The sequence below is a fragment of the Odocoileus virginianus genome, chromosome 1, assembly GCF_023699985.2.
Source record: "Odocoileus virginianus isolate 20LAN1187 ecotype Illinois chromosome 1, Ovbor_1.2, whole genome shotgun sequence".
NCBI lineage: Eukaryota > Metazoa > Chordata > Mammalia > Artiodactyla > Cervidae > Odocoileus > Odocoileus virginianus.
In genome coordinates, this window is record NC_069674.1 from 15,349,011 (window position 1) to 15,368,230 (window position 19,220).

At 49.1% G+C, this 19,220-nt stretch overlaps 1 protein-coding gene across 5 annotated transcripts in view; it reads left to right on the forward strand.

Annotated features, from left to right (window-relative positions):
- The window catches only part of HIPK2 (homeodomain interacting protein kinase 2), a 210,892-nt gene that overhangs the window by 127,688 nt on the left and 63,984 nt on the right, over nucleotides 1-19,220 (forward strand). For all 5 annotated transcript variants that reach the window (XM_070465041.1, XM_070465024.1, XM_020899418.2 and 2 more), the window contains exons 3-6: nucleotides 13,862-13,985; nucleotides 14,366-14,485; nucleotides 16,556-16,642; nucleotides 18,793-18,977. In XM_070465041.1, coding sequence (XP_070321142.1) covers nucleotides 13,862-13,985; nucleotides 14,366-14,485; nucleotides 16,556-16,642; nucleotides 18,793-18,977 — 516 coding nt within the window. The remainder of the gene's footprint in view (nucleotides 1-13,861; nucleotides 13,986-14,365; nucleotides 14,486-16,555; nucleotides 16,643-18,792; nucleotides 18,978-19,220) is intronic.

Sequence of the window (19,220 nt, forward strand, 5' to 3'; positions counted from 1 at the left end):
CTGTGCCAGGCGTACAGAGATGAATAACAGACGCCCACTGCCTCAAGATGCTTCCGGTCCAGCTGAGAAGCCACTGATAGATTTTTCTCCTTTTAAGAAACAGTGATCAGGGCAGGGATGAATGAAAGACTGGAATCGGCAGATGTATTGTGGGGACACAGACTCAGAGAGAGCCTTGGTCAGGACAGCATTCTAGAGGAGGCAGGATTCGAGTCGGAAGTTTTGACTGCCAGAGGAAGGCTTTCCATAGAGGCAAACTGGGGGTGCAGCTGGGGGTGGGGGGCGAGGGGGTTGGACGGGATGCCGGCATGCTGCCAGGGCCTCGTCCTGACCGCCCTGATGAGTCTGGATGGTTCTGCCCTGTTGCCTCTTATGCTCCCACCAGGTAGTTCCCCCTTTCCCTCTCAAGTCCATCTTCCTTTCCTATTCCTCTTGAGCCCCAGCCAACTGACGTGCAATACCCTCTTTCTACACTCGGGTTAATCCACTCAGCTAGGTTGGGGTTCAGTGCTCCAAGGAACCAGATGAACATTTTAATCTCTTTTGCTGAAGGCTGCTCCATTCCAAAGGCAAGATCCGAGAGTCCCAACTCTTGGGTTACAAAGAGGCCCCATTGTTCGGATGAGGAAAACAAGTTTCTGGATAGATAAGCAGTGGTGTTCTCATCTGGGGGGACAGCCTGCTCCCCTTCCACCGGCAGAAACGTCTTCCAGGCTCTTGTCTGCAGTGTGCTGTGGGTCTGTCATGGTGATGTCCCTGGCTGTCCCCGGTGGCCTCCATCCCTCTGTCCTGCAGCAGTCAAAGGACGGGGGGCCTTTCAGAGCGTACATCCACCCCTGCACTCCGGCAGCCACTCGTATTAGCTGCAAAAAGCCAGCTTCGTTTTTCCTCCACGACCCAAGTGAGCACAAGAAAGCAACTGGAGTTTTGTTTTGTTTTGTTTCCAGTTCCTCTAGGAAAAGTTGAGTATTAGGTTTTCCCTAAATCAGCTGCCTTTGGCTGGAAACCTGGGATTTATGCCCACTCTCTTGTCCTAACATTGGAGAAGGAAATGGCAACCCACTCCAGTGTCCTTGCCTGGAGAATCCCAGGGACGGCAGAGCCTGGTGGGCTGCCGTCTGTGGGGTTGCACAGAGTCGGACACGACTGAAGTGATTTAGTGGCGGCAGAAGCTTGTCCTAACTCCCGTCGGAGCAAACAACCAGCCACCATGGGGGCCACATCTTTGCTCTGACCAGGGCAGGTCCAAACAGACCCTCTGCAGCGTGTCCTGCGGTAGAATTGTGTGAAGAATGGTACCTCCATTCTCCTCCACCCATCTGGTCTCCTGGCAGAGCCAGCCTCATCCACCTGGCTCTTCCTCCACACACCTGTCCATGTGCAGACAGGACCCTTCCTACATTCTGTGGACCAGAACCTGCTCCGTCGGCCGGGATGGCCGCTGGCTTTAGTTGAAAACTTGCTTAGGTAGCGTATCAGCTGGCTTTGACCCTTCTTTCTCTATAACTCTCTACCAACAGTGCAGTAGCAGGAGGGAGGCCTTGTCTGAGGATGGAAATATCCCCATGGCTACAGGAAAAGTGACCCTCCAGCATGTGTTCAGCATCTTTACTCAGCGGGCTTCTCTCCATATCTCGGGTTTCGGCTCCGGCTCTCTCGATTGGTACGTCTCCAATCGGTGACACTGAATGCATCTCCCTTTCAAAGAGGAGCAGGTTTATCGCCAGGCCCTGTCTTCCTCACCCCCATCCATCAGCCATAAAGACCACCTCCTGATTTAGCTCTGTGAGCCACAGAGTCAGATGGTGCCTTAAGAAGGGAAATAACCCAAGGATGAGCCTTGACTTTGGTACCGTTCACTTGCCAAGAGCTGGGCATCAGGGGGCCCCACGCAGGACAGCGTACTGGCTCTCCAGCCTTGTGCTGGTTCAGTCCAGCCCTGAGAAACATTTCTGAGAACTCCCTATGGGCCAGTGGAAGCTAAGTGTTAACCAATGGAAAGTTTTCCACTGAAATCAAAAATTTCTTATAAGTAAGTAATAGTACCTTCTTAGTGTGCTTTCATTTGGGATAGAGGCTGTTGTTCTGTCGCTAAGTCACGTCTGAGTCTTTGTGACCCCATGGACTGCAGCACACCAGGCTCCCTTGTCCTTCACTGTCTCCCAAAGTTTGCTCAAATTCATGTCCATTGAGTCAGTGAGGCTATCTAAACATCTCATCCTCTGCTGCCCCCTTCTCCTTTTGCTTTCAATCTTTCCCAGCATCAGGGTCTTTTCCAATGAATCAGTCTTCACATCAAGTGGCCAAAGTGTTGGAGCTTCAGCATCAGTCCTTCCAGTGAATATTCATGGTTGATTCCCTTTAGGATTGACTGGTTTGATCTCCTTGCTGTCCAGAGGACTCTCAAGAGTCTTCTCTGGCACCCCAGTTTGAAGGTATCAATGACTGAGCCTTGAGTTAACTTACTCAAAGGTATGAAGGAGACCCCTCCTTTCTTCCTGGCCTGACATCCCACTTCCACCCCACTGGGGGTGACACATTACCACTCTGAATAAAGTGGAGGGGCTGCATCTGCCACGGGTTGGAACTGAAATTCCAAATTCCCTCTGAGTGCAGAGAAAAGAGGAGTGGCCTCAAGAAGCGAAGGGTGACAGCCAGTGTCCGTGCCACCTGGGTGAGGCCTTCTTGATATCAGCAGACTTCCCAGGGAAGCTCAAAATGCAGTTTCAACCCTCAGTTTCAGTCAGCAGACTAGCAACAAAGCAGAAGAAACAGTCAACCAGCAGAACTAAAAAGAACATCCGAGGTTTTGTCTTCTTTCTCACCCGCAGCCAGCTGCCCTGGGCTTTGCGCTGCACTCCTATCACTGTGAGCCAGGACTCTGGTCTGGTCCTCCTGTTAAGGACCTGATCCCTGGAGGTGTGGGGGCCACGCTACAAGATGCACACACTCCTGTACAGGCCACGTGTCACCACAGCATGCAGAGAGGGGCCAGTGTGCAGGAGGGGCTTGGTGATGCCCACCGCATCTCTCCACCCAGCTATGAGGGACACTGGACGTTGCTTTCTGATGAGCCACGGAGCTGTTATGTTTTGCTGTATGCACTTCTTTTTAAATGTGTTATCCTTCACAATCAAAGATTTTTTTTTTTTATTTTATAAAATAACCTGGAGCCGTACGTGTGTAAAAAGAATCCCTAGGTGTAGTTCAGTTCAGTTCAGTCACTCATGTGTCTGACTCTGCCACCCCATGGACTGCAGCACGCCAGGCTTCCCTGTCCATCACCAACTCCCGGAGTTTCCTCAAACTCCCATTGAGTCAGTGATGCCATCCAACCATCTCATCCTCTGTCACCCCCTTCTCAATCTTTCCCAGCCCTCAATCTTTCCTAGAATCAGGGTCTTTTCCAGTGAGTCAGTTGTTTGCATCAGGTGGCCAAAGTATTGGAGCTTCAGCATCAGTCCTTTCAATGAATACTCAAGACTGATTTCCTTTACAGTTGACTGGTTTTGATCTCCCTGCAGTCCAAGAGACTCTAAGAGTCTTCTCCAACACCACAGTTCAAAAGCATCCATTCTTTGGTGCTCACCCTTCTTTATGGTTCAACTGTCACATCCATACATGACTACTGGAAAAACCATAGCTTTGAGTAGGCAGACCTTTGTCGGCAAAGTACTGTCTCTGCTTTTTAATATGCTGTCTAGGTTTGTCATAGCTTTTCTTCCAAAGAGCAAGCCTCTTTTAATTTCATGGCTGCAGTCACCATCCACAGTGATTTTGGAGCCCAAGAAAATAGTCATTGTTTCCATGTTTCCCCATCTATTTGCCATGAAGTGATGGGACCAGATGTAGACAGGTGCCAAAATCTGAGATTACATTTCCCTGGCCAACAGGTGCTTGCATAGACATTTACTGAGCATGTACTTTCACCAAAAGTATGAGCATAAAATCTGGTAATATTATAGTCCCATGGGGTGTTAGAAGGCAAGAGCAGGCATTTTCCAGCATCCCCTGACTTCTTGATAACAAGCCCCAGAGACCTGAGAGATACTGGATCACCAGGTTTGGGGTGGGCTGAGTAGACTCAGTACAGCAGTACATGTCAAGAGGATAAGGAATTCCAGGACAGGGTCCATGTTTTCAAAATGACCTATTATGGGGTCCAAGTCATTCTTCCCAGGAACTTTTCTTAAAGCGATTTACAAAGAAGTAGAGGCTAGCATCAGAATATCCTCTAGATATCTGGGAACTGGTTTCCGAATTATACCAATATTGTTAGAAGCCTTTGGAGACTATAGTCATTGAGTTCCAGATCCAACCTTTTCTTCTGGTACATAAGCAAGAAGGTTAGATTTTAGCGCTGAACTTTGCAGAGTTGAAGCCGAGCTGGGAACCAAGGGTCAGCACAGGGGTGGGGAATGGGAGGGTGGAGATATGTATGCGTGTGTGTGTGTGCACATATATTTAGTGTACACCAGGCAAGTCTTACTCAGAGCCAAAATGTTCATTGCCAGTACAAATCCAAAAAAATTTCCGCTCTGATTCTAACATTGTTCTGAAGTGGTTGATTGACTCAAGGAAACGCACTTCCTATGGGAGACTGTCCAAGTATGGCGTGAGGATGACGTCACCACCACAGTCAAACCCTGATTATATATAATCAACTTTCCAGGTGGATGTGATGCTTTGTTCTGATGGCTTGAGCATTTCTGTTCATGAGAACTGGAGATGCTCAATTATAGCGGCATCACCAGTGAGGATCTTGAATCCTCACGGCACACACACACTTTTATGGCTGTCAGCAGTGGCCCCGAGAAAGAACTTCTAGAACCCCTCTGAAACAATTTCATTGCATGTGAAATCGCAGCATCAAGCTGGGACCCCCACAGGCACCAGCTGGGTGTGTTCCTGGCTTCCCTTCTGGAGTCAGAGCCTTGTCACTGTCAGATGACAGCGTCCTCCTCCTCGTACTACAAGGCAGATTTTCTTACAGAAGCAAATCTCTTCTGTGGAGGGTGTGTGGCGCTCTTAGGATGCACAGTGTTTGGTTGGACCAGTCTCCTTGCCACCTCGGCTCAGGGCAGGACCGCACAGTGAGCGGGCTCCTGGTCAACCCCACCCTGTGATTTCCTGGAGCCCTGTCTCTGAGTCGCTTTGTCTTTCACCCATTTGTCAAGCACCTCAAAGACAGAGCTGCTTCTTTACTATCTCCTGTGTGCCAAGGAAGCTGTATCTTTTTTCAAAATCGAACCCCAGGTTGACCTTGGATTAGCCAGGCCTCAGTTGCTATCTCCACTCGGACCTTTCTGGGTCCCCCTGACATGGTACCAACCCATCTTCTAGGAATACTGCCCCGAGGCACTCTCCACCATTCACCTTTCAGGTTGTCTTCTGTGAAAATCCTTTGGGCTTTGCGGTCCAATTTCCCTAAAATAGCCTCCTCTGAGTCCTCAGATTTCTGCCACTCCTAGGGTCCTGTGTTGCCTTGATGTAATCCTTTGCCTCCTAGTCCAGGTCACCAACTCAAATAGTGCCTCTGAGCGGGTGTCAGCCTTTCCAAGTCTCCTTATTTTTGCAGCGGAAACATAAGATTTAACAACCCATCTGAAATACAATTTTACATTTTGATTGCTTCTGCCCCAGCCATACTGAGGTTACTTTCAATCTACATATATTTGTGGGAACAGGCTTTTTCACTGCAGTTCAATTCAAGTACACCTTATAATATCAGTGATTATAAAATACCATGGACTAACAGAGTGTCTTGCTTCCAGAGAGTTCAAACTGCTTTACAATTCTATCAAATGTAATTTATCTTCATAAGCTGCTGCAGAGACAAGGGAAAAAGCAAGATTAATAATCACATTTTATAGATGGTGAAATAAAAACCCAGAGAAATTGAGTAACATTTTTCCAGAAATGCACAGTCCTTCCTGTGCTCTCTGATTAGTGTTGCAGATTTATTGCCCAAGTTGGGAGTGGCTGTGAACCTTGCACTTGTGTTATTAGTGTGGATGATGGAGACATGAACTTGGCCGGGGAGGTTGGATAAGGAAGGGCTTGTACTGTGAAAGGTGATACAGGGTTAGGGTCATGCTCTCCAGTAGGAGGACGTGGGGGGTTGTGGATGGGCAGTTTTCTTTCTAAAGCTAAATGGTGGGGACTTCATTGTTAGATATATTCATCTTTGTACCTTTTTCGTATAGATAAATGAAAAAACTCTTTAATGGTTATGCTTTAATATATTTAAATAGTTTTCCTAATGTTTCAATTTATAAGGAAGAAAATGGACCTTTAAAATGAGGAAAGGGGGGCTTCCTGGTGGTCCATTGGTTAAGAATCCGCCTGCCAATGCAGAGGACATGTGTTTGATCCCTGGCCTGGGAGGGTCGCACATGCCGTGGGACAGCTGAGCCCTTGTGCCATAGCTCCTGAGCCCATGCTCTAGAGCCTGCGAGCCGCAGCTGTTGAAGCCTGTGTGCCTAGAGCCTGTGCTCTGCCACAGGGGAAGCCACTGCAATAAGAAGCCGTCACACCACAACTCGAGAGGAGCCCCTGCTCGCTGCAGCTAGAGAGAAGCCCATGCAGCAAGGAAGACCAAGCGCAACCAAAAAGTAAATAACATAAATAAAACTTTTTTTAATGAGGAAAAGGGATGCTCTCTATCTAATTGCCGTCCCATGGACTAAGACACATTGTACATAACACGTAAGTGATGTGCTATCTGTTGACTGCTTTCGCCAGGCCAGGCCCTGTGCTAGCTCCTGTGATGCTGTTTCATTTTATCCTCCTACCAACGTCAGGAAATTGGTATACAGCCACAACCTGATGGCACTGTGAACTTGGGGTTCTGAGTGTTTCCACTCGACTCAGGTGGTGTCCACGCCTCTGTCAGGGGTCATTCCCCCATAGGGTCACAACATCTGCACATGATCTGGGAATGCCTCACCAGCTACATGTACTGTCAGGAGAGCCACTGGAGTGAAATATCAAAGCTTAATCACTGGTGTGTTGAAAATGACAGTTGTTCGTTCTCTTTCTATAGAAAGATAGAATTTTCCATGTCTTGCTATGGAAATGTTGGAGAGGAACAATCTCTCTTTCTTAGGTGCAAATTTTGTCTGACACTTCGTGTGTGTTTCAAGTATTTTTGATGTCCCAAAATAGCAGCCAGGAGCCTCTGTAAGAGAATTCCATGGGCTGGTAAATGAAGGTTGAGTCCCTGATACAGCCCAGGCGGTTCTGAGTCCAGAGGGGAAAGGCCATGTCCCAAGCTGGCAGTCGTACCCGCTGCGGACCCAAATCGAAACCAGAGACAGCCCCCATGCAAGAAATCAGGATATGATTTTTTTTCTTTTCTTTTTTAAAGCATGTAAACTTTGAAATAGAAAGGCCAAGTAGTCTGCCTGTTGTCATAGGCAGTGTTGCCAAGGAGATGGCGCCAGCTTCAGGAAGAACTGGTGCCTGCTAAGGGTGTGAGGTTGAAACAGAAAGGTTTATTCCTTCTCCAGAGGTGTGGTGAGCACCTAGGTGCTCCAGGCCTGTGCTAGACTCCAGAGGTGCAGCCAGAGGCCAGGGATGGACCTGTACTCACCCCGCCCTGTGCCTGGAGGCCACCTCGCCCATTCACCTCTCCCAGAAACCTCCCCCCGCCCCACCCCACCCCCTAGGCTTTGCCTCACCTAGGTGTGTGCTGGCCGCAGGCCCATGGTTGCCTCCTACTAGATAGTGAACTCCTGGAGGAACCACAGGGTCTGGTTTCTGATCGTCAGCACCCAGCACAGTTCCTGGCACATAGAAATGCTTAGGAAAATGGCAATTGAATTATTCCCCGCTAAGTGACTAAATGAGGGGTGCTAAACTCTGTCTTTGGATAACCCCTGCTAATAATGGTGTCTCCCCTGAAGAGTGAATACACCTTAGCAACCATCGAATGTGCTTCTGGTGCACTGAACAAAGAAACCGATTTCAGACTTGACTTTGAACATCCAGGAGCTTGGAGCCTTACAGACCAGTGGAGCAGGGACCAGGCATCTGCCCGATCATAGCAGAGGGGTCTTTGGTTCCCCAGGGACTACTGAGGGGCCAGATAGAGAAGTACCTTCCTGACCTGAGGGCTCGTGCTGAGCAGATTTTTATGAAGCATCTGCTATGTACCAGACTGAGGCTCAAAACACAGGCCCTGCCCTTGGGATAGTGGAGGGCGAACACCCGGACATATATATACAACAGTTGTTGTTCAGTCGCTTAGTTGTGTCCGACTCTTTGCAACCCCATGGAATGCAGCAAGCCAGGCTTCCCTGTCCATCACTGTCTCCTGGAGTTTGCTCAAACTCATGTCCATTCAGTCGATGATGCCATCCTACCATCTCATCCTCGGTCATCCCCTTCTGTCTTCAATCTTCCCCAGCATCAGGATCTTTTCCAGTGAGTTGGTTCTTCGCATCAGGTTGGTCAAAGGATTGGAGCTTCAGCATCAGTCCTTCAGGTGGTCAGTTGATATCTATTGGACCGATCTCGTGGTTCGTGTCTGTAGGTTCATCACGCAGTCTACCAGCGCCGAGAGCAAGGTGTGTTTGAGTGAGGAAGGGGCGGGGGAGGACAGGCTGTCTCAGAAATGTGACCAGCGTGTCATGTGTGCAGACAAGAGGACACAGCCTTTGAATGGGGAAGAGTTTCAGAGTAAATTGGAAAAGGTTGAACCCAAAGGCAGGAGACCAGTAGGGGTTTACAAGAGAGGGCTGGACCACAGAGGGCTCCAGCAAGCCTCCAGGGTGGAGCTGAGTGGATGATGGCTTCTAGAGGAAGTGGGAAGAGATGGACCTTTATCAGCCCTGCCCATTCATACGCACAGAGGCCCGCTCTTCCCCAGACGAAAGGCTCGCGCCTGGGCTCCCGTTCCTTCATGAAGATTCTCCCCTTACACCCTCCTTTGTTTGCGAGCCTTAGAACTTTCCATCCGAATCACATATTTTAGCACTTTCTTATATTTAATAAAGGTTTATTCAATCTACAAATCCTTACTGATTGGCTCCTAAATGCCAGACCCTGTGCTGCCCTCATGGACGTGGCAGAGGAGACAGACACGGTGCGGAGGTCATTGGGAAAGTGCTGTAAAGTGACATTTACGGCACCAGAGATGGAGACTAACCGGTGTCAAGGGATGCCTGTCGGTGGTGGTGACAATTAAGCAGAGGTTTGAAGGATGAGCAAGAAGGAAGCCGCCACCTGAGAACCAGCGGAGAAAGCATTTGACGCCGAAGCAACAGCTCCGCGGGAAGGCTCAGGAAACTGGTTAGGCTGGGGCTTACTGAACTGGGAGAGTGGACTGCCGGGCTGGGCAGGGCCCAGCCGGCGCAGGGGACTGAGAGTTCGTTCTCAGGGTGGCAGGGAGCCTGGGAAGGACTTCACGCTGAGGGCCCGTGGCCTGTTGAGCTGGTAGAGAGTGGACTGCAGGAAGCAGCAATGACGTGGAAAGATAGGAAGGCCCAGGTGAAGTGGTCAGGGCTAGAGCGGTGGCTGCAGAAGTGGAGAATCCGGGGCCAATTGAGCTACTTCGGAGCTGCCATTATTGAGTGGCAAGGATATAGAGGGAGAGAGAGGAATCAGAGATCAATCCCAGGTTTCCAGCATGAGTAATGGGGCAGGGTCCGGGGATGGGGGGTGCGATAGTAATTCCATTTAATGAAACAGAGGACAGAAGGAGGAATTATTTGGGGTGGGAGGGTGCAGAGGAGAAGAATTCCCTTTTAAACACAAGTTGAGGTGATTGAGAGATATTCCAGCAGAAGTGTCAGGCCATCAGAAACATAAAGCTGGAGCCGAGAAAAGTCCAAGAAGGAGACAGACTTTTGGAAATACACAAAATGGGATTTAAACCGCTAAGAATGGACACGATGACCGTCACAATTTCCTAGTGTGCAGAGACGAGTACCACAAAATACATGACTTAGAGTAACAGAGACTTGTTCTTTCACAGTTCTGGAAGCTAGACATCCAAAATCAAGGCCATGCTCCCTCTGAAGCCTCCAGGGAGGGGCCTTCTTGCCTCTTCTAGCTTCTGGCTCCTTGGCTTGTGACAGCATCACTCCAGTCTCTGCCTCTGTCTTCACACGGCCATCTTCCCTCTACGTCTGTGTCCAGATCTCCCCCTTCTTCTAAGAACACCAGTCATACTGGATGAAGGATGCACCCTGCTCCAGGACGACATCATCGTAACTGTGACATCTGTAGTCACCCCGTTCCCAAAGAAGGGCACATGTTGAGCTAGATTAGGACTTCAGCGTGACTTTGGGACATGGTTCAACCCCATAAGAATTACCTAGAAAAACAATGAAACGAGAGAAGAGAAGGGGTCCTGGGGCTTTGCGGTTGGCAGCACTTGGATAGAGGAGGACAAGCTGTGACCAACAGCGGAACAAATGCAGGAGCACGTAGTGTCATGCGAACCAAGACTATGTGTTTCAAGACCAGACGAAACGATCACCTGTGTGGAAGAAACACAACTGTCAGGCTCCAGAGCTGAGAAACTGACCAGTAGATGCAACGTGGTCCCTGCTGGCCTCGCAAGCTCCGCGCTTGAGTGGAGCGGAGGGGCATGTCCAGTGAGAGGAGGGAGGGAAGATGCGAGAGGCAGAGCAGTGGAAGCTGCCGGAGATGACTCTTCAGAGATTTGGCTTTGGAAGGAGAACAGAGAACTAGGGCAACAGCTGCAGGGAGCTGAAGGGATTAGGAGAGGTTTGGTTTTCGCGTGTTTTGTTCTTGCGTTCTGTTTTATTGTTTTTAGACGGGAGACACTGGAGCGAGAGTGTGCACTTGGATTAGGTCTGTGTGTGTTTGTGTCTGTGTGCGCGTATTGTGTATGTTTTCGTGCTTGACTTCAGTTGTCACCTGTGCTTTGGTGTCGCCTCCCCAGCGACCCATGGGGGACAGGGCTGCACCGTCTGTTTCTTTTGTCTCCCAGCTGCCTTGCCTGATGCCCACGCATTTGCTCACTAGGATCACAGCAAAAGAAATCCTCTGCCGTACATATCGTGACACCAAGAATTGCTGTCATTCCGTTTTCTGATGGACTAAACAATTTTTTAAAATATTTACTTACTACTTATCTGGCTGTGCTGGGTCTTAGTTGAGGCATGAGAACTCTTAGTTGCAGCATATGGGATATTACTTCCTCAACCAGGGATCGAACCTGAGCCCCCTGTAGTAGGACCTCGGCATCTAAACCACTGGACCACCAGGGAAGTCCCCAGCTAAATGATTTTCACAGGTCCCGTTCCTGAAACGTGAGCCTACTGTTTCTCGCCCAAGAACATTACTGGCATGCCCTTTGCATGACAGTCTTACCTGTTGGATTCTGCTGGGCAGATCATCAGGGAACAGAATCTGGGAAATGGGTTTCCAGGAGCTCCCAGTGGTCTGCTTAAGGGCATGAAAAAGTACATGCCCTTAGTGAGTTAGTCACACAGTGGTGTCCAACTCTTTGTGATCCCATGGACTGTAGCCCACCAGGCTCCTCTGTCCTTGGAATTCTCCAGACAAGAGTACTGGGGCATGAGGACCAGTTAACTAACCTGATAGGAAGGGCAGCCTCATGGTCAAGTCCTGAGATGGCCCCACAGAACCAGAGCAACCTGACCCTAAGACCCAACCTGGAGACTGGAGTGTCCAGGCTACAGTGGCCAAAGGGACAGGTCACAAGAACGGGGGACAGACGTGCTAAGATGCCTGATTCTGAGCCAGCAGCAGCTGCCACAGGAGGGGCTTCTCAGGACCAGAACAGGTACCTCCCCGAGGAGAGGCCCGAGCCTGCATGTGAGAGGAGGCAGGTGGACACATCTGACTGTCGAGCAGAGCAAAGCAGGTTCTGCCACATGTGTAATAAGAGTTGTTTTCATGATCATGTTCTTTTGAGATACTCCCTTCTTTTCAAAAAGATGTGTGTGTGTGTGTGTTTTTTAAATCAAAACCACCGTGGAAGAAGTGGCATTGCTGGAAGCAACCTGCGGTAGTCTCATCAGTTCCACATAATGATCTGTGGCTCTGGAAGCCCTGGTGTGTGGGGGCACCGCTCGACACAGTGACTTGGACCAGGTCAAAGGTCCCATGACCCGGGACAGTCCAGCAGTGATGCCTCCCCAGGGCATCCATGCTGGAGGGCAAGAGCCGTCCCCCACGTCCACACGAACTGTCAGCAACTAGGCTGGGAGGAGACAAAGACCAAAGACAGGGTGAAGTGCCAGGCACAACACTGGAGCAGAAGACACCCAGCAGCGAGGGGACGGGGACAGGGGAGACCCCTCAAGTAACAGCTCTCTCCCCAGCCCTCCGCAGCAATCCCCGCCTTCCAAGCCCACGGAGACCCAACCTTGGCCTCGCCGCCCAGACCACAATCTCGGCGCTCTGGAAGCACCAACAGTAGTGCTGCCTCTCCAGCTCCGAGGAAGGGAAGAGACTCCTTTTCACAGCTGAAAAATCAAAAGACTTGATAGCAAGACCTTTTGGTTCTTATTTGTTTTTTCAAATGTAGAGAAAAAAAAAAACAGCAATGGAGCCAATTTAAAGGAGCAGGCAGGGAGATGCTTTGTGGGCAGGGAAAATTCAGCTCGAAGCTCCAACAAGTGGAGGTGCTCCTGGCACCCCCTCCCTCCCTCCTCTCCTGCTGGCTGGGCAAAGATAACCCAGAGAGAGAAAAGTCTCCCAGCTCCCGGGCTCCCCCTCCAGGCTGCTAAAAAGGTGGAGTTTCATCTTCCTGGATCACTTCATCAAGGGGACAGTTGGTAGAGAAAACAGAAGTTGGGCCAGTGCATCAGCAGAGTGCATTGAGCCACGTTTAAAAAAAAAAAGTCATAAACTGAGTTCATATCTCATGCTCTGAACATGGTTTTCTCCAAAATGTACACCTAGCAGTCATGACCAATTCCTAGAAAAGCGGAGCTACTCTGTGGTCTTTGGTTTTGATTACCAACTACATGTGAAATTTTCTCTTTGAGTTTAGGTGATTTCCTTCAGAAGTTCCAGCAGATAACCAGGTTTATCATGTGAAGGAACGTCGTTTCTAAAGTTAGGAAAGGGTTTATAATGGAATTCTGGTTAACAGATCATGAACCAGGTACTATAATTGTCATGGTAGAGAATTCTTTAGAAGATAATAAAAAAACAAAACTAGTGTTTCCTTGGAAAAGTGTGATACAAACTCCTAAAAAGGGATTGTTGGCATAAACAGATAGTGGATTTAATCCCATTCTGGGTGGAGGCAACTTGTTTTATATATGACTGAAAATAGAATACTTCTGCTTCAGAATTCCTTTATAAAAACTGAGCATCCTTGGGACTTCCCTGGTGACCCAGTGGTTAAGACTCGGAGCTTCCACTGAATGCTCAGGGTGCAGGTTTGATCCCTGGTCAGGGAACTAAGATCCTGTAGGCCACTCAGCAAAAAAAAAAAAAAAAAAAAAAAAAACAAACCCTGGGCATTCTCTAAAGGTTGGTTTCCTGGGTTTTCAGCTACAAAAGATAATTCCTGAGTATCTCAAAAGCGTTGATTAGCTCATCTGGCTGGAGCATGATGGTAATGAAGCAATAGCTGTGGTTCCCTCTGGGTCTTCTCTGCAACCTCAGACCAATCATGCATCTCAGCCAGTCATCCAACCAGGCTCCCCGCTGAAGGGAGAACCAGGCCAAAGGATGCAGGGATCATTGCAACCCAGCTCAAGAACAACAGAACCTTGAGAGGGTCACTAACGATAGCTTGGTTTGAAAGACTGGATTTTGTGTGTGTGTGTGTAGAATTCATATAGAAATAGCTTCCTGCATTTCCAAATTGCTAATGACTTTTTTTTTTCCCATTCTTCCTTTTCAGGGCCCCTGAGATCATCCTGGGCTTACCATTTTGTGAGGCAATTGACATGTGGTCTTTGGGCTGCGTCATCGCAGAGCTGTTCCTGGGCTGGCCGCTATATCCAGGAGCTTCAGAGTACGATCAGGTGGGTCCAGACAGGACAGGTGTCCTCAGCCAGCTCTCTCCCTTTGTCTGGATGGGCACCCCTTTCATAACCTGACGTAGGGGTGGGGCTCTGAGGTGTGATACTGTCTCCCAAACCTTGCTTCCTTTCTATTGCTTTTTTTAAAAAATTTAGCCACGACCTTTATTGAAGCATCTTATCTGTGTTATCTCCTTAAGTACCAGTATCCAAATTTACAATTGAGGATCGCCTGGCTTTTCTTTGTTCTTCTTCCTTTTCCTTTGATTACTTCTTTCTCTCCCTATAAAATTGTCATTTTTCTCCGAGACGCTAGAGCCGTTAGTATACCACGTGTATGGTGACAGGAAAAGCCCTGACCTCATTCCCATCTTTCCTTGCAGATCCGGTATATTTCACAAACACAGGGTTTGCCAGCAGAATATTTATTAAGCGCAGGGACAAAGACAACTAGGTTTTTCAACCGGGACACGGACTCGCCGTATCCTCTGTGGAGGCTGAAGGTAGGAAGAACGCACACCTCGTTCCTCACCAACACCCAGCTTTTGGGGAAGAAGGTCCCATTTGTGGGGAGCCTTTAAATGAGGCATGTTGGTCCTGGCTCTGACTGATTCGGCTACAGGGGAGGCGCGACTGTGGTTGATACATGGTGGATGGATTTTCGAATGTTCAGAAAGCACCGCTTTGCTTGACCTACTGCCTTTGCAGCTCAAGCTCTGATTGCTAAACTCCCTCGATTTCATCCAGTAAACCTGGACGACCTGCCTGGTTGGCTACTGGGTAGAGAAATGAAAGAAGTGAACGGCCCCCCGCCCTTAAGGAGCTCCCAGTGCAGAGGGAGACTGAACTTGTGTGACAGGCCCTGCCCCCTCCCCATGACCAGCACCCTGTTCCAGGCAGGAACAGTGTGGGGGCCTGGAGGAGGGAGCCTTGGCTCCTGCTACGGCAGAGGGGCGAGGAGGAGCATCTGAGCCAGGCCCTGAAGGGTGCAGAGCTTTGCGGGCAGCAGCCAGCATCCCGAGGCTCCGGGAGGCTCTGCTGGCCCCGCCAGCAGGTGGTGTAGCGCCTCACTGCACACTGTAAACTCGGGCAGTTTGACTTTAACGGAAACATATTTTGCTTTCACTTTGATCTGTGCCTAGTAATTAAAATTAATGTTGTGTTTTTTTTCCCCCTGGGAAGGAGAAAATAATACATGTCTTAAGTGTGTTTTGTGTTCATTTTAGGTGTTTCTTTATTTTTTGCAAGAGTGTGGGTGGGTATTTTTTTAACAGAAACCACAGCCAAACTGTAATACATTTAGAGATAATGCATGGTCAGTGATGGCAAAAGATTTAGAAAAGAGATCTGGCAGCTGAGCAGGCCTCTGAGGCTCTTGATGGGAGGCTGGCATTTGGTAGCTGTTGAGGGTGAGCGGCTCAAGGTCAGGTCCAGTGAAAAAGAGTCCTGGCGGGAGGAGGCTGAGGCCGGCCAGGGGTGGGGTTCACTTCTGCGTCTTAGGAGCCTCAGGCCTTCATGGCCAGCTGTTCCCGCGTCGAAGCCTGGATCTTAGCAGCTCCAGGTGTGCTGTCCTTGACTGAGTCTTGGAGGATCAGTTACCTGTGATCCATGAATGAGTCCAAAACCCCATAGTCATTGGAAACAGCGGCTTCCTAGACTGAGGCCAGTTCAGGAACCGGACGTGTGTCCCCTGGACCCAGACAGAGGGGACTGCCAAGCAGACTCCTGAGCCAGCAGTCATGGGACCTTGGCAAGCTCCTCAAGCTCTCTGCCCCCGTTTGCCCCTCTGGAAGATGGGCTGGTAATCAGCCTCCCTAAGTTGGCTGTGAAGGGCATTACATGAGTTCACATGCTTTGGAACAGTACCTGGGGACTTCCCTCGCAGTCCAGTGGTTGAGAATCCGCTTGCCAATGCTGGGGACTCGGGTTCGACCCCTGTTGCGGGAAGGCTGCACATGCAGAGGGGTAACTAAGCCTGTGCACCCCAACTACTGAAGCCCGCATGCCCTGGAGCCCATGCTCCACAATAAGAAAAGCCACCACAATGAGAAACCCCCAGTGGCCACAACTGGGGAAAGTCCACATGCAGCGAAGACCCAACACAGCCAAAAATAAATACATAATTAAATAGATAAATAATTTTTTCAGAAAGTAGTGCCTGACACATAGGAAGAGCTCTGTCTGTATGAGTTTGATAAATTAAAATTTTAAAATGTGCAGACAAAGGGCTTCTGCTTTTCCACATATGAAACCTAACCGCATCCCTTAAACTTAGAGGAAAACGTGGTTCTCTTGGGGTTGTGGCATATACTGCCTTTTGGGGATCCCCTAGACCCAACTCAGAGCTGACCCCCCCCAACAGGTGTTCATGGGAAGGGAGGAAGGAGGAGGGGTGACCTAAGTGTGGAGCAGGAAGAGAGGAAGGAATTCCTGGGCAGGTCGCTTTAAGAATCCTGTCTCCTCTGAAAGGTGGGAAAAGATCCTCAGGGGGAGAAGCAGAGGTTGACAGGTTTGAGTCACAGTGACTAGGAAATAATTCACATTACCAATGGGCTGTTGCCTCTCTTGACCAGACACCAGATGACCATGAAGCAGAGACGGGGATTAAGTCAAAAGAAGCAAGGAAGTACATTTTCAACTGTTTAGATGACATGGCCCAGGTAAGCTCCGTGGGTGAGTATACAATGTTAGCCCTTTCAGAACCAAGCACAACACTTCTGCCAGAGTAATTAACAGAGGATGGAGGGTAGAAATCCACCTGTGGTGGCTGACCTTGACCTTAAACAGTGATATGTCGGCCTTAGGAAGTATACCACTGGGTTTGTGGAACATTTTTAAGACCTTACACCAGCTCTTTAAAAATAGCTTTAGTTCACTGGCTCTCAATTGTAAAATAGCACTAGCCAATCTTACTGATGTCTTCATGAGAAGAATTCAAGCCTGTTAGTTCATTTGAGTACCATGATGAGTTTTCTAGTGCCACCTTAACAAGGGTGACTTAAGACAACAGCGTTTATTCTCTTGCGACACTGGAGGTTGGAAATTTGAGATCACAGTACCAGCAGGCCATGTCCCCTCTACCAGCTCTAGGAAGAAACTGGCCCAGGCTGTTCTAGTTTCTGGTGGCCCCCAGTAACCCTCGGTTTCCCTTGAATTGTATCTGCATCCCCCAATCTCTGTCTCCTTCATGTGGCCTTCATCCCTGTGATCCCACTTTTCTCTGGATCCAAAATCTCCCTTCTTTCTCTTATAAAGACACCAGTCATTGGCTGTATGGCCCACCCTACTTCATTGTGACTTTAACTTGGGTACATCTGCTGAGACTGTTTCCAAATTAGGTTCCATTCCCGGATACTAGGGACCAAGACATCCATCTTTTGTGAGAACACAACCCACTGCAGTCAGTCTCTCTCAGGTCACCTTTGTGTCCAGAGAGAATTCTAGAACGTCAGCTATTTTTAGAGTAAAAACCTAGTCTAAAATCAGGGCAACCCAAAGTGAGTTTTTCTTCAAAGCAATGAGGAACACAGCTCCAGACCAATAAACACTTAGGACACTTCTTACTGAAGATAAGCGTAACCAAAACTCATGACTCCAAGTAAAGTATACTTGTCAGTTGATGAGAAGCTTTGATTTTCTGAGAAAACTGAAATTGCTTTCCAGTGCATGTCTTGGGGGGGAGAAAAAGAAAGCACCACAAAACAAGGCTTTTAAAGGTCATCCCAGTATCGGTTTCCCAGGCAGTACAGTGGTAAAGAATCTACCTACTGATGCAGGAGACACAAGTTCAATTCCTGGGTCAGGAAGCCCCTGGAGAAGGAAATGGAAACCTGCTCCACTATTCTTGCTGGGAAATCCCACGGACAGAGGAGCCTGGTGGGCTACAGTCCATGGGGTCACAAGAGTCGGACATAACTAAACAACTGAGCACACACACACACAAAATAGACTTGCTCTTGGAAGAAAAATCTGTTTTCAGATATCCTGCCTGCCTTCACCAGAGGCAGTCCCAGTGAACCCAGGGACTCGAATAACTCAGACCCTGGCTCAGGAGTTGCAAGAAGACTGACCCACTATAGGTGTGGGAAGCAGGCCCCAATACCTCTCTTGGAAGGTTAAAGAAATAAACCTTTTTGCATCTTATTTTTTACTGCTTGGTTGTAATTATTGTTTTTTAACCATGGGAAAATATGTGTAGCCTAAACCCTGATGCTGGGAAAGATTGAGGGCAGGAGGAGAAGAGGAGGACAGAGGATGAGATGGTTGGATGGCATCACTGACTCAATGAACATGGGTTTGGGTGGACTCCAGGAATTGGTGATGGTCAGGGAAGCCTGGCATGCTGCAGTTCATGGGGTCGCAAAGAGTCAGACACGACTGAGCGATTGAACTGAACTGAAAATGGTACAACTCTAAGTATACCATTCAGTATATTCACGTTGTCATAAGCTCAGTCTCCAGAATTCTTTTCATCTTATGGTTCTTTTCAATGAGGCATGATGCAAGGTGCATTTCAACCTAACCGATGAAAGCTGGAGCCAGCTGCACCCGCACATTCATATGTGTGCAGGTGCCCACAGGGGCCTCTCTTCCCTCAGCAGCCTCCCCTGGCCTCTCCTGCAGAGAGAACAGCCATGACCTGCAGGCAGTGATGACCTGTGGCAGCACCCCCCACGGGGCAGACACAGCCTTCTGGGGGTTGGGAAGGGGTGACTGAGAGATTAGGATGGAGCCGCAGAGCACAGAATAAGAGGAATGGGGCTAGGGAGGCCCAGCAGGGTCTTGGTAACTTGTCCCCACTTGCTTGCAGGTGAACATGACGACAGATTTGGAAGGGAGTGACATGTTGGTGGAGAAGGCGGACCGGCGGGAGTTCATCGACCTGCTGAAGAAGATGCTGACCATAGATGCCGATAAGAGAATCACTCCAATCGAGACCCTGAACCACCCCTTCGTCACCATGACGCACTTACTCGACTTTCCCCACAGCACACAGTAGGTGTCCCAGTCGGTGCTTTATCCCAGAGGTCGGCAGACTTTTTCTTTAAAGCCCCAGGTAGTGCATATTTCAGGCTTTGTAGGGACTTCCCTGGTGGATCCAGTGTTCAAGACTCTGAGCTCCTTTCAATGCAAGGAACGCAGGTTTGATCCCTGGTCAGGGAACCAAGATCCCACATGCCTCGAGGCCCAAAAAAAAAAAAAAAATTCAGGCTTTGTAGCCGTATGGTCTCTGTCACA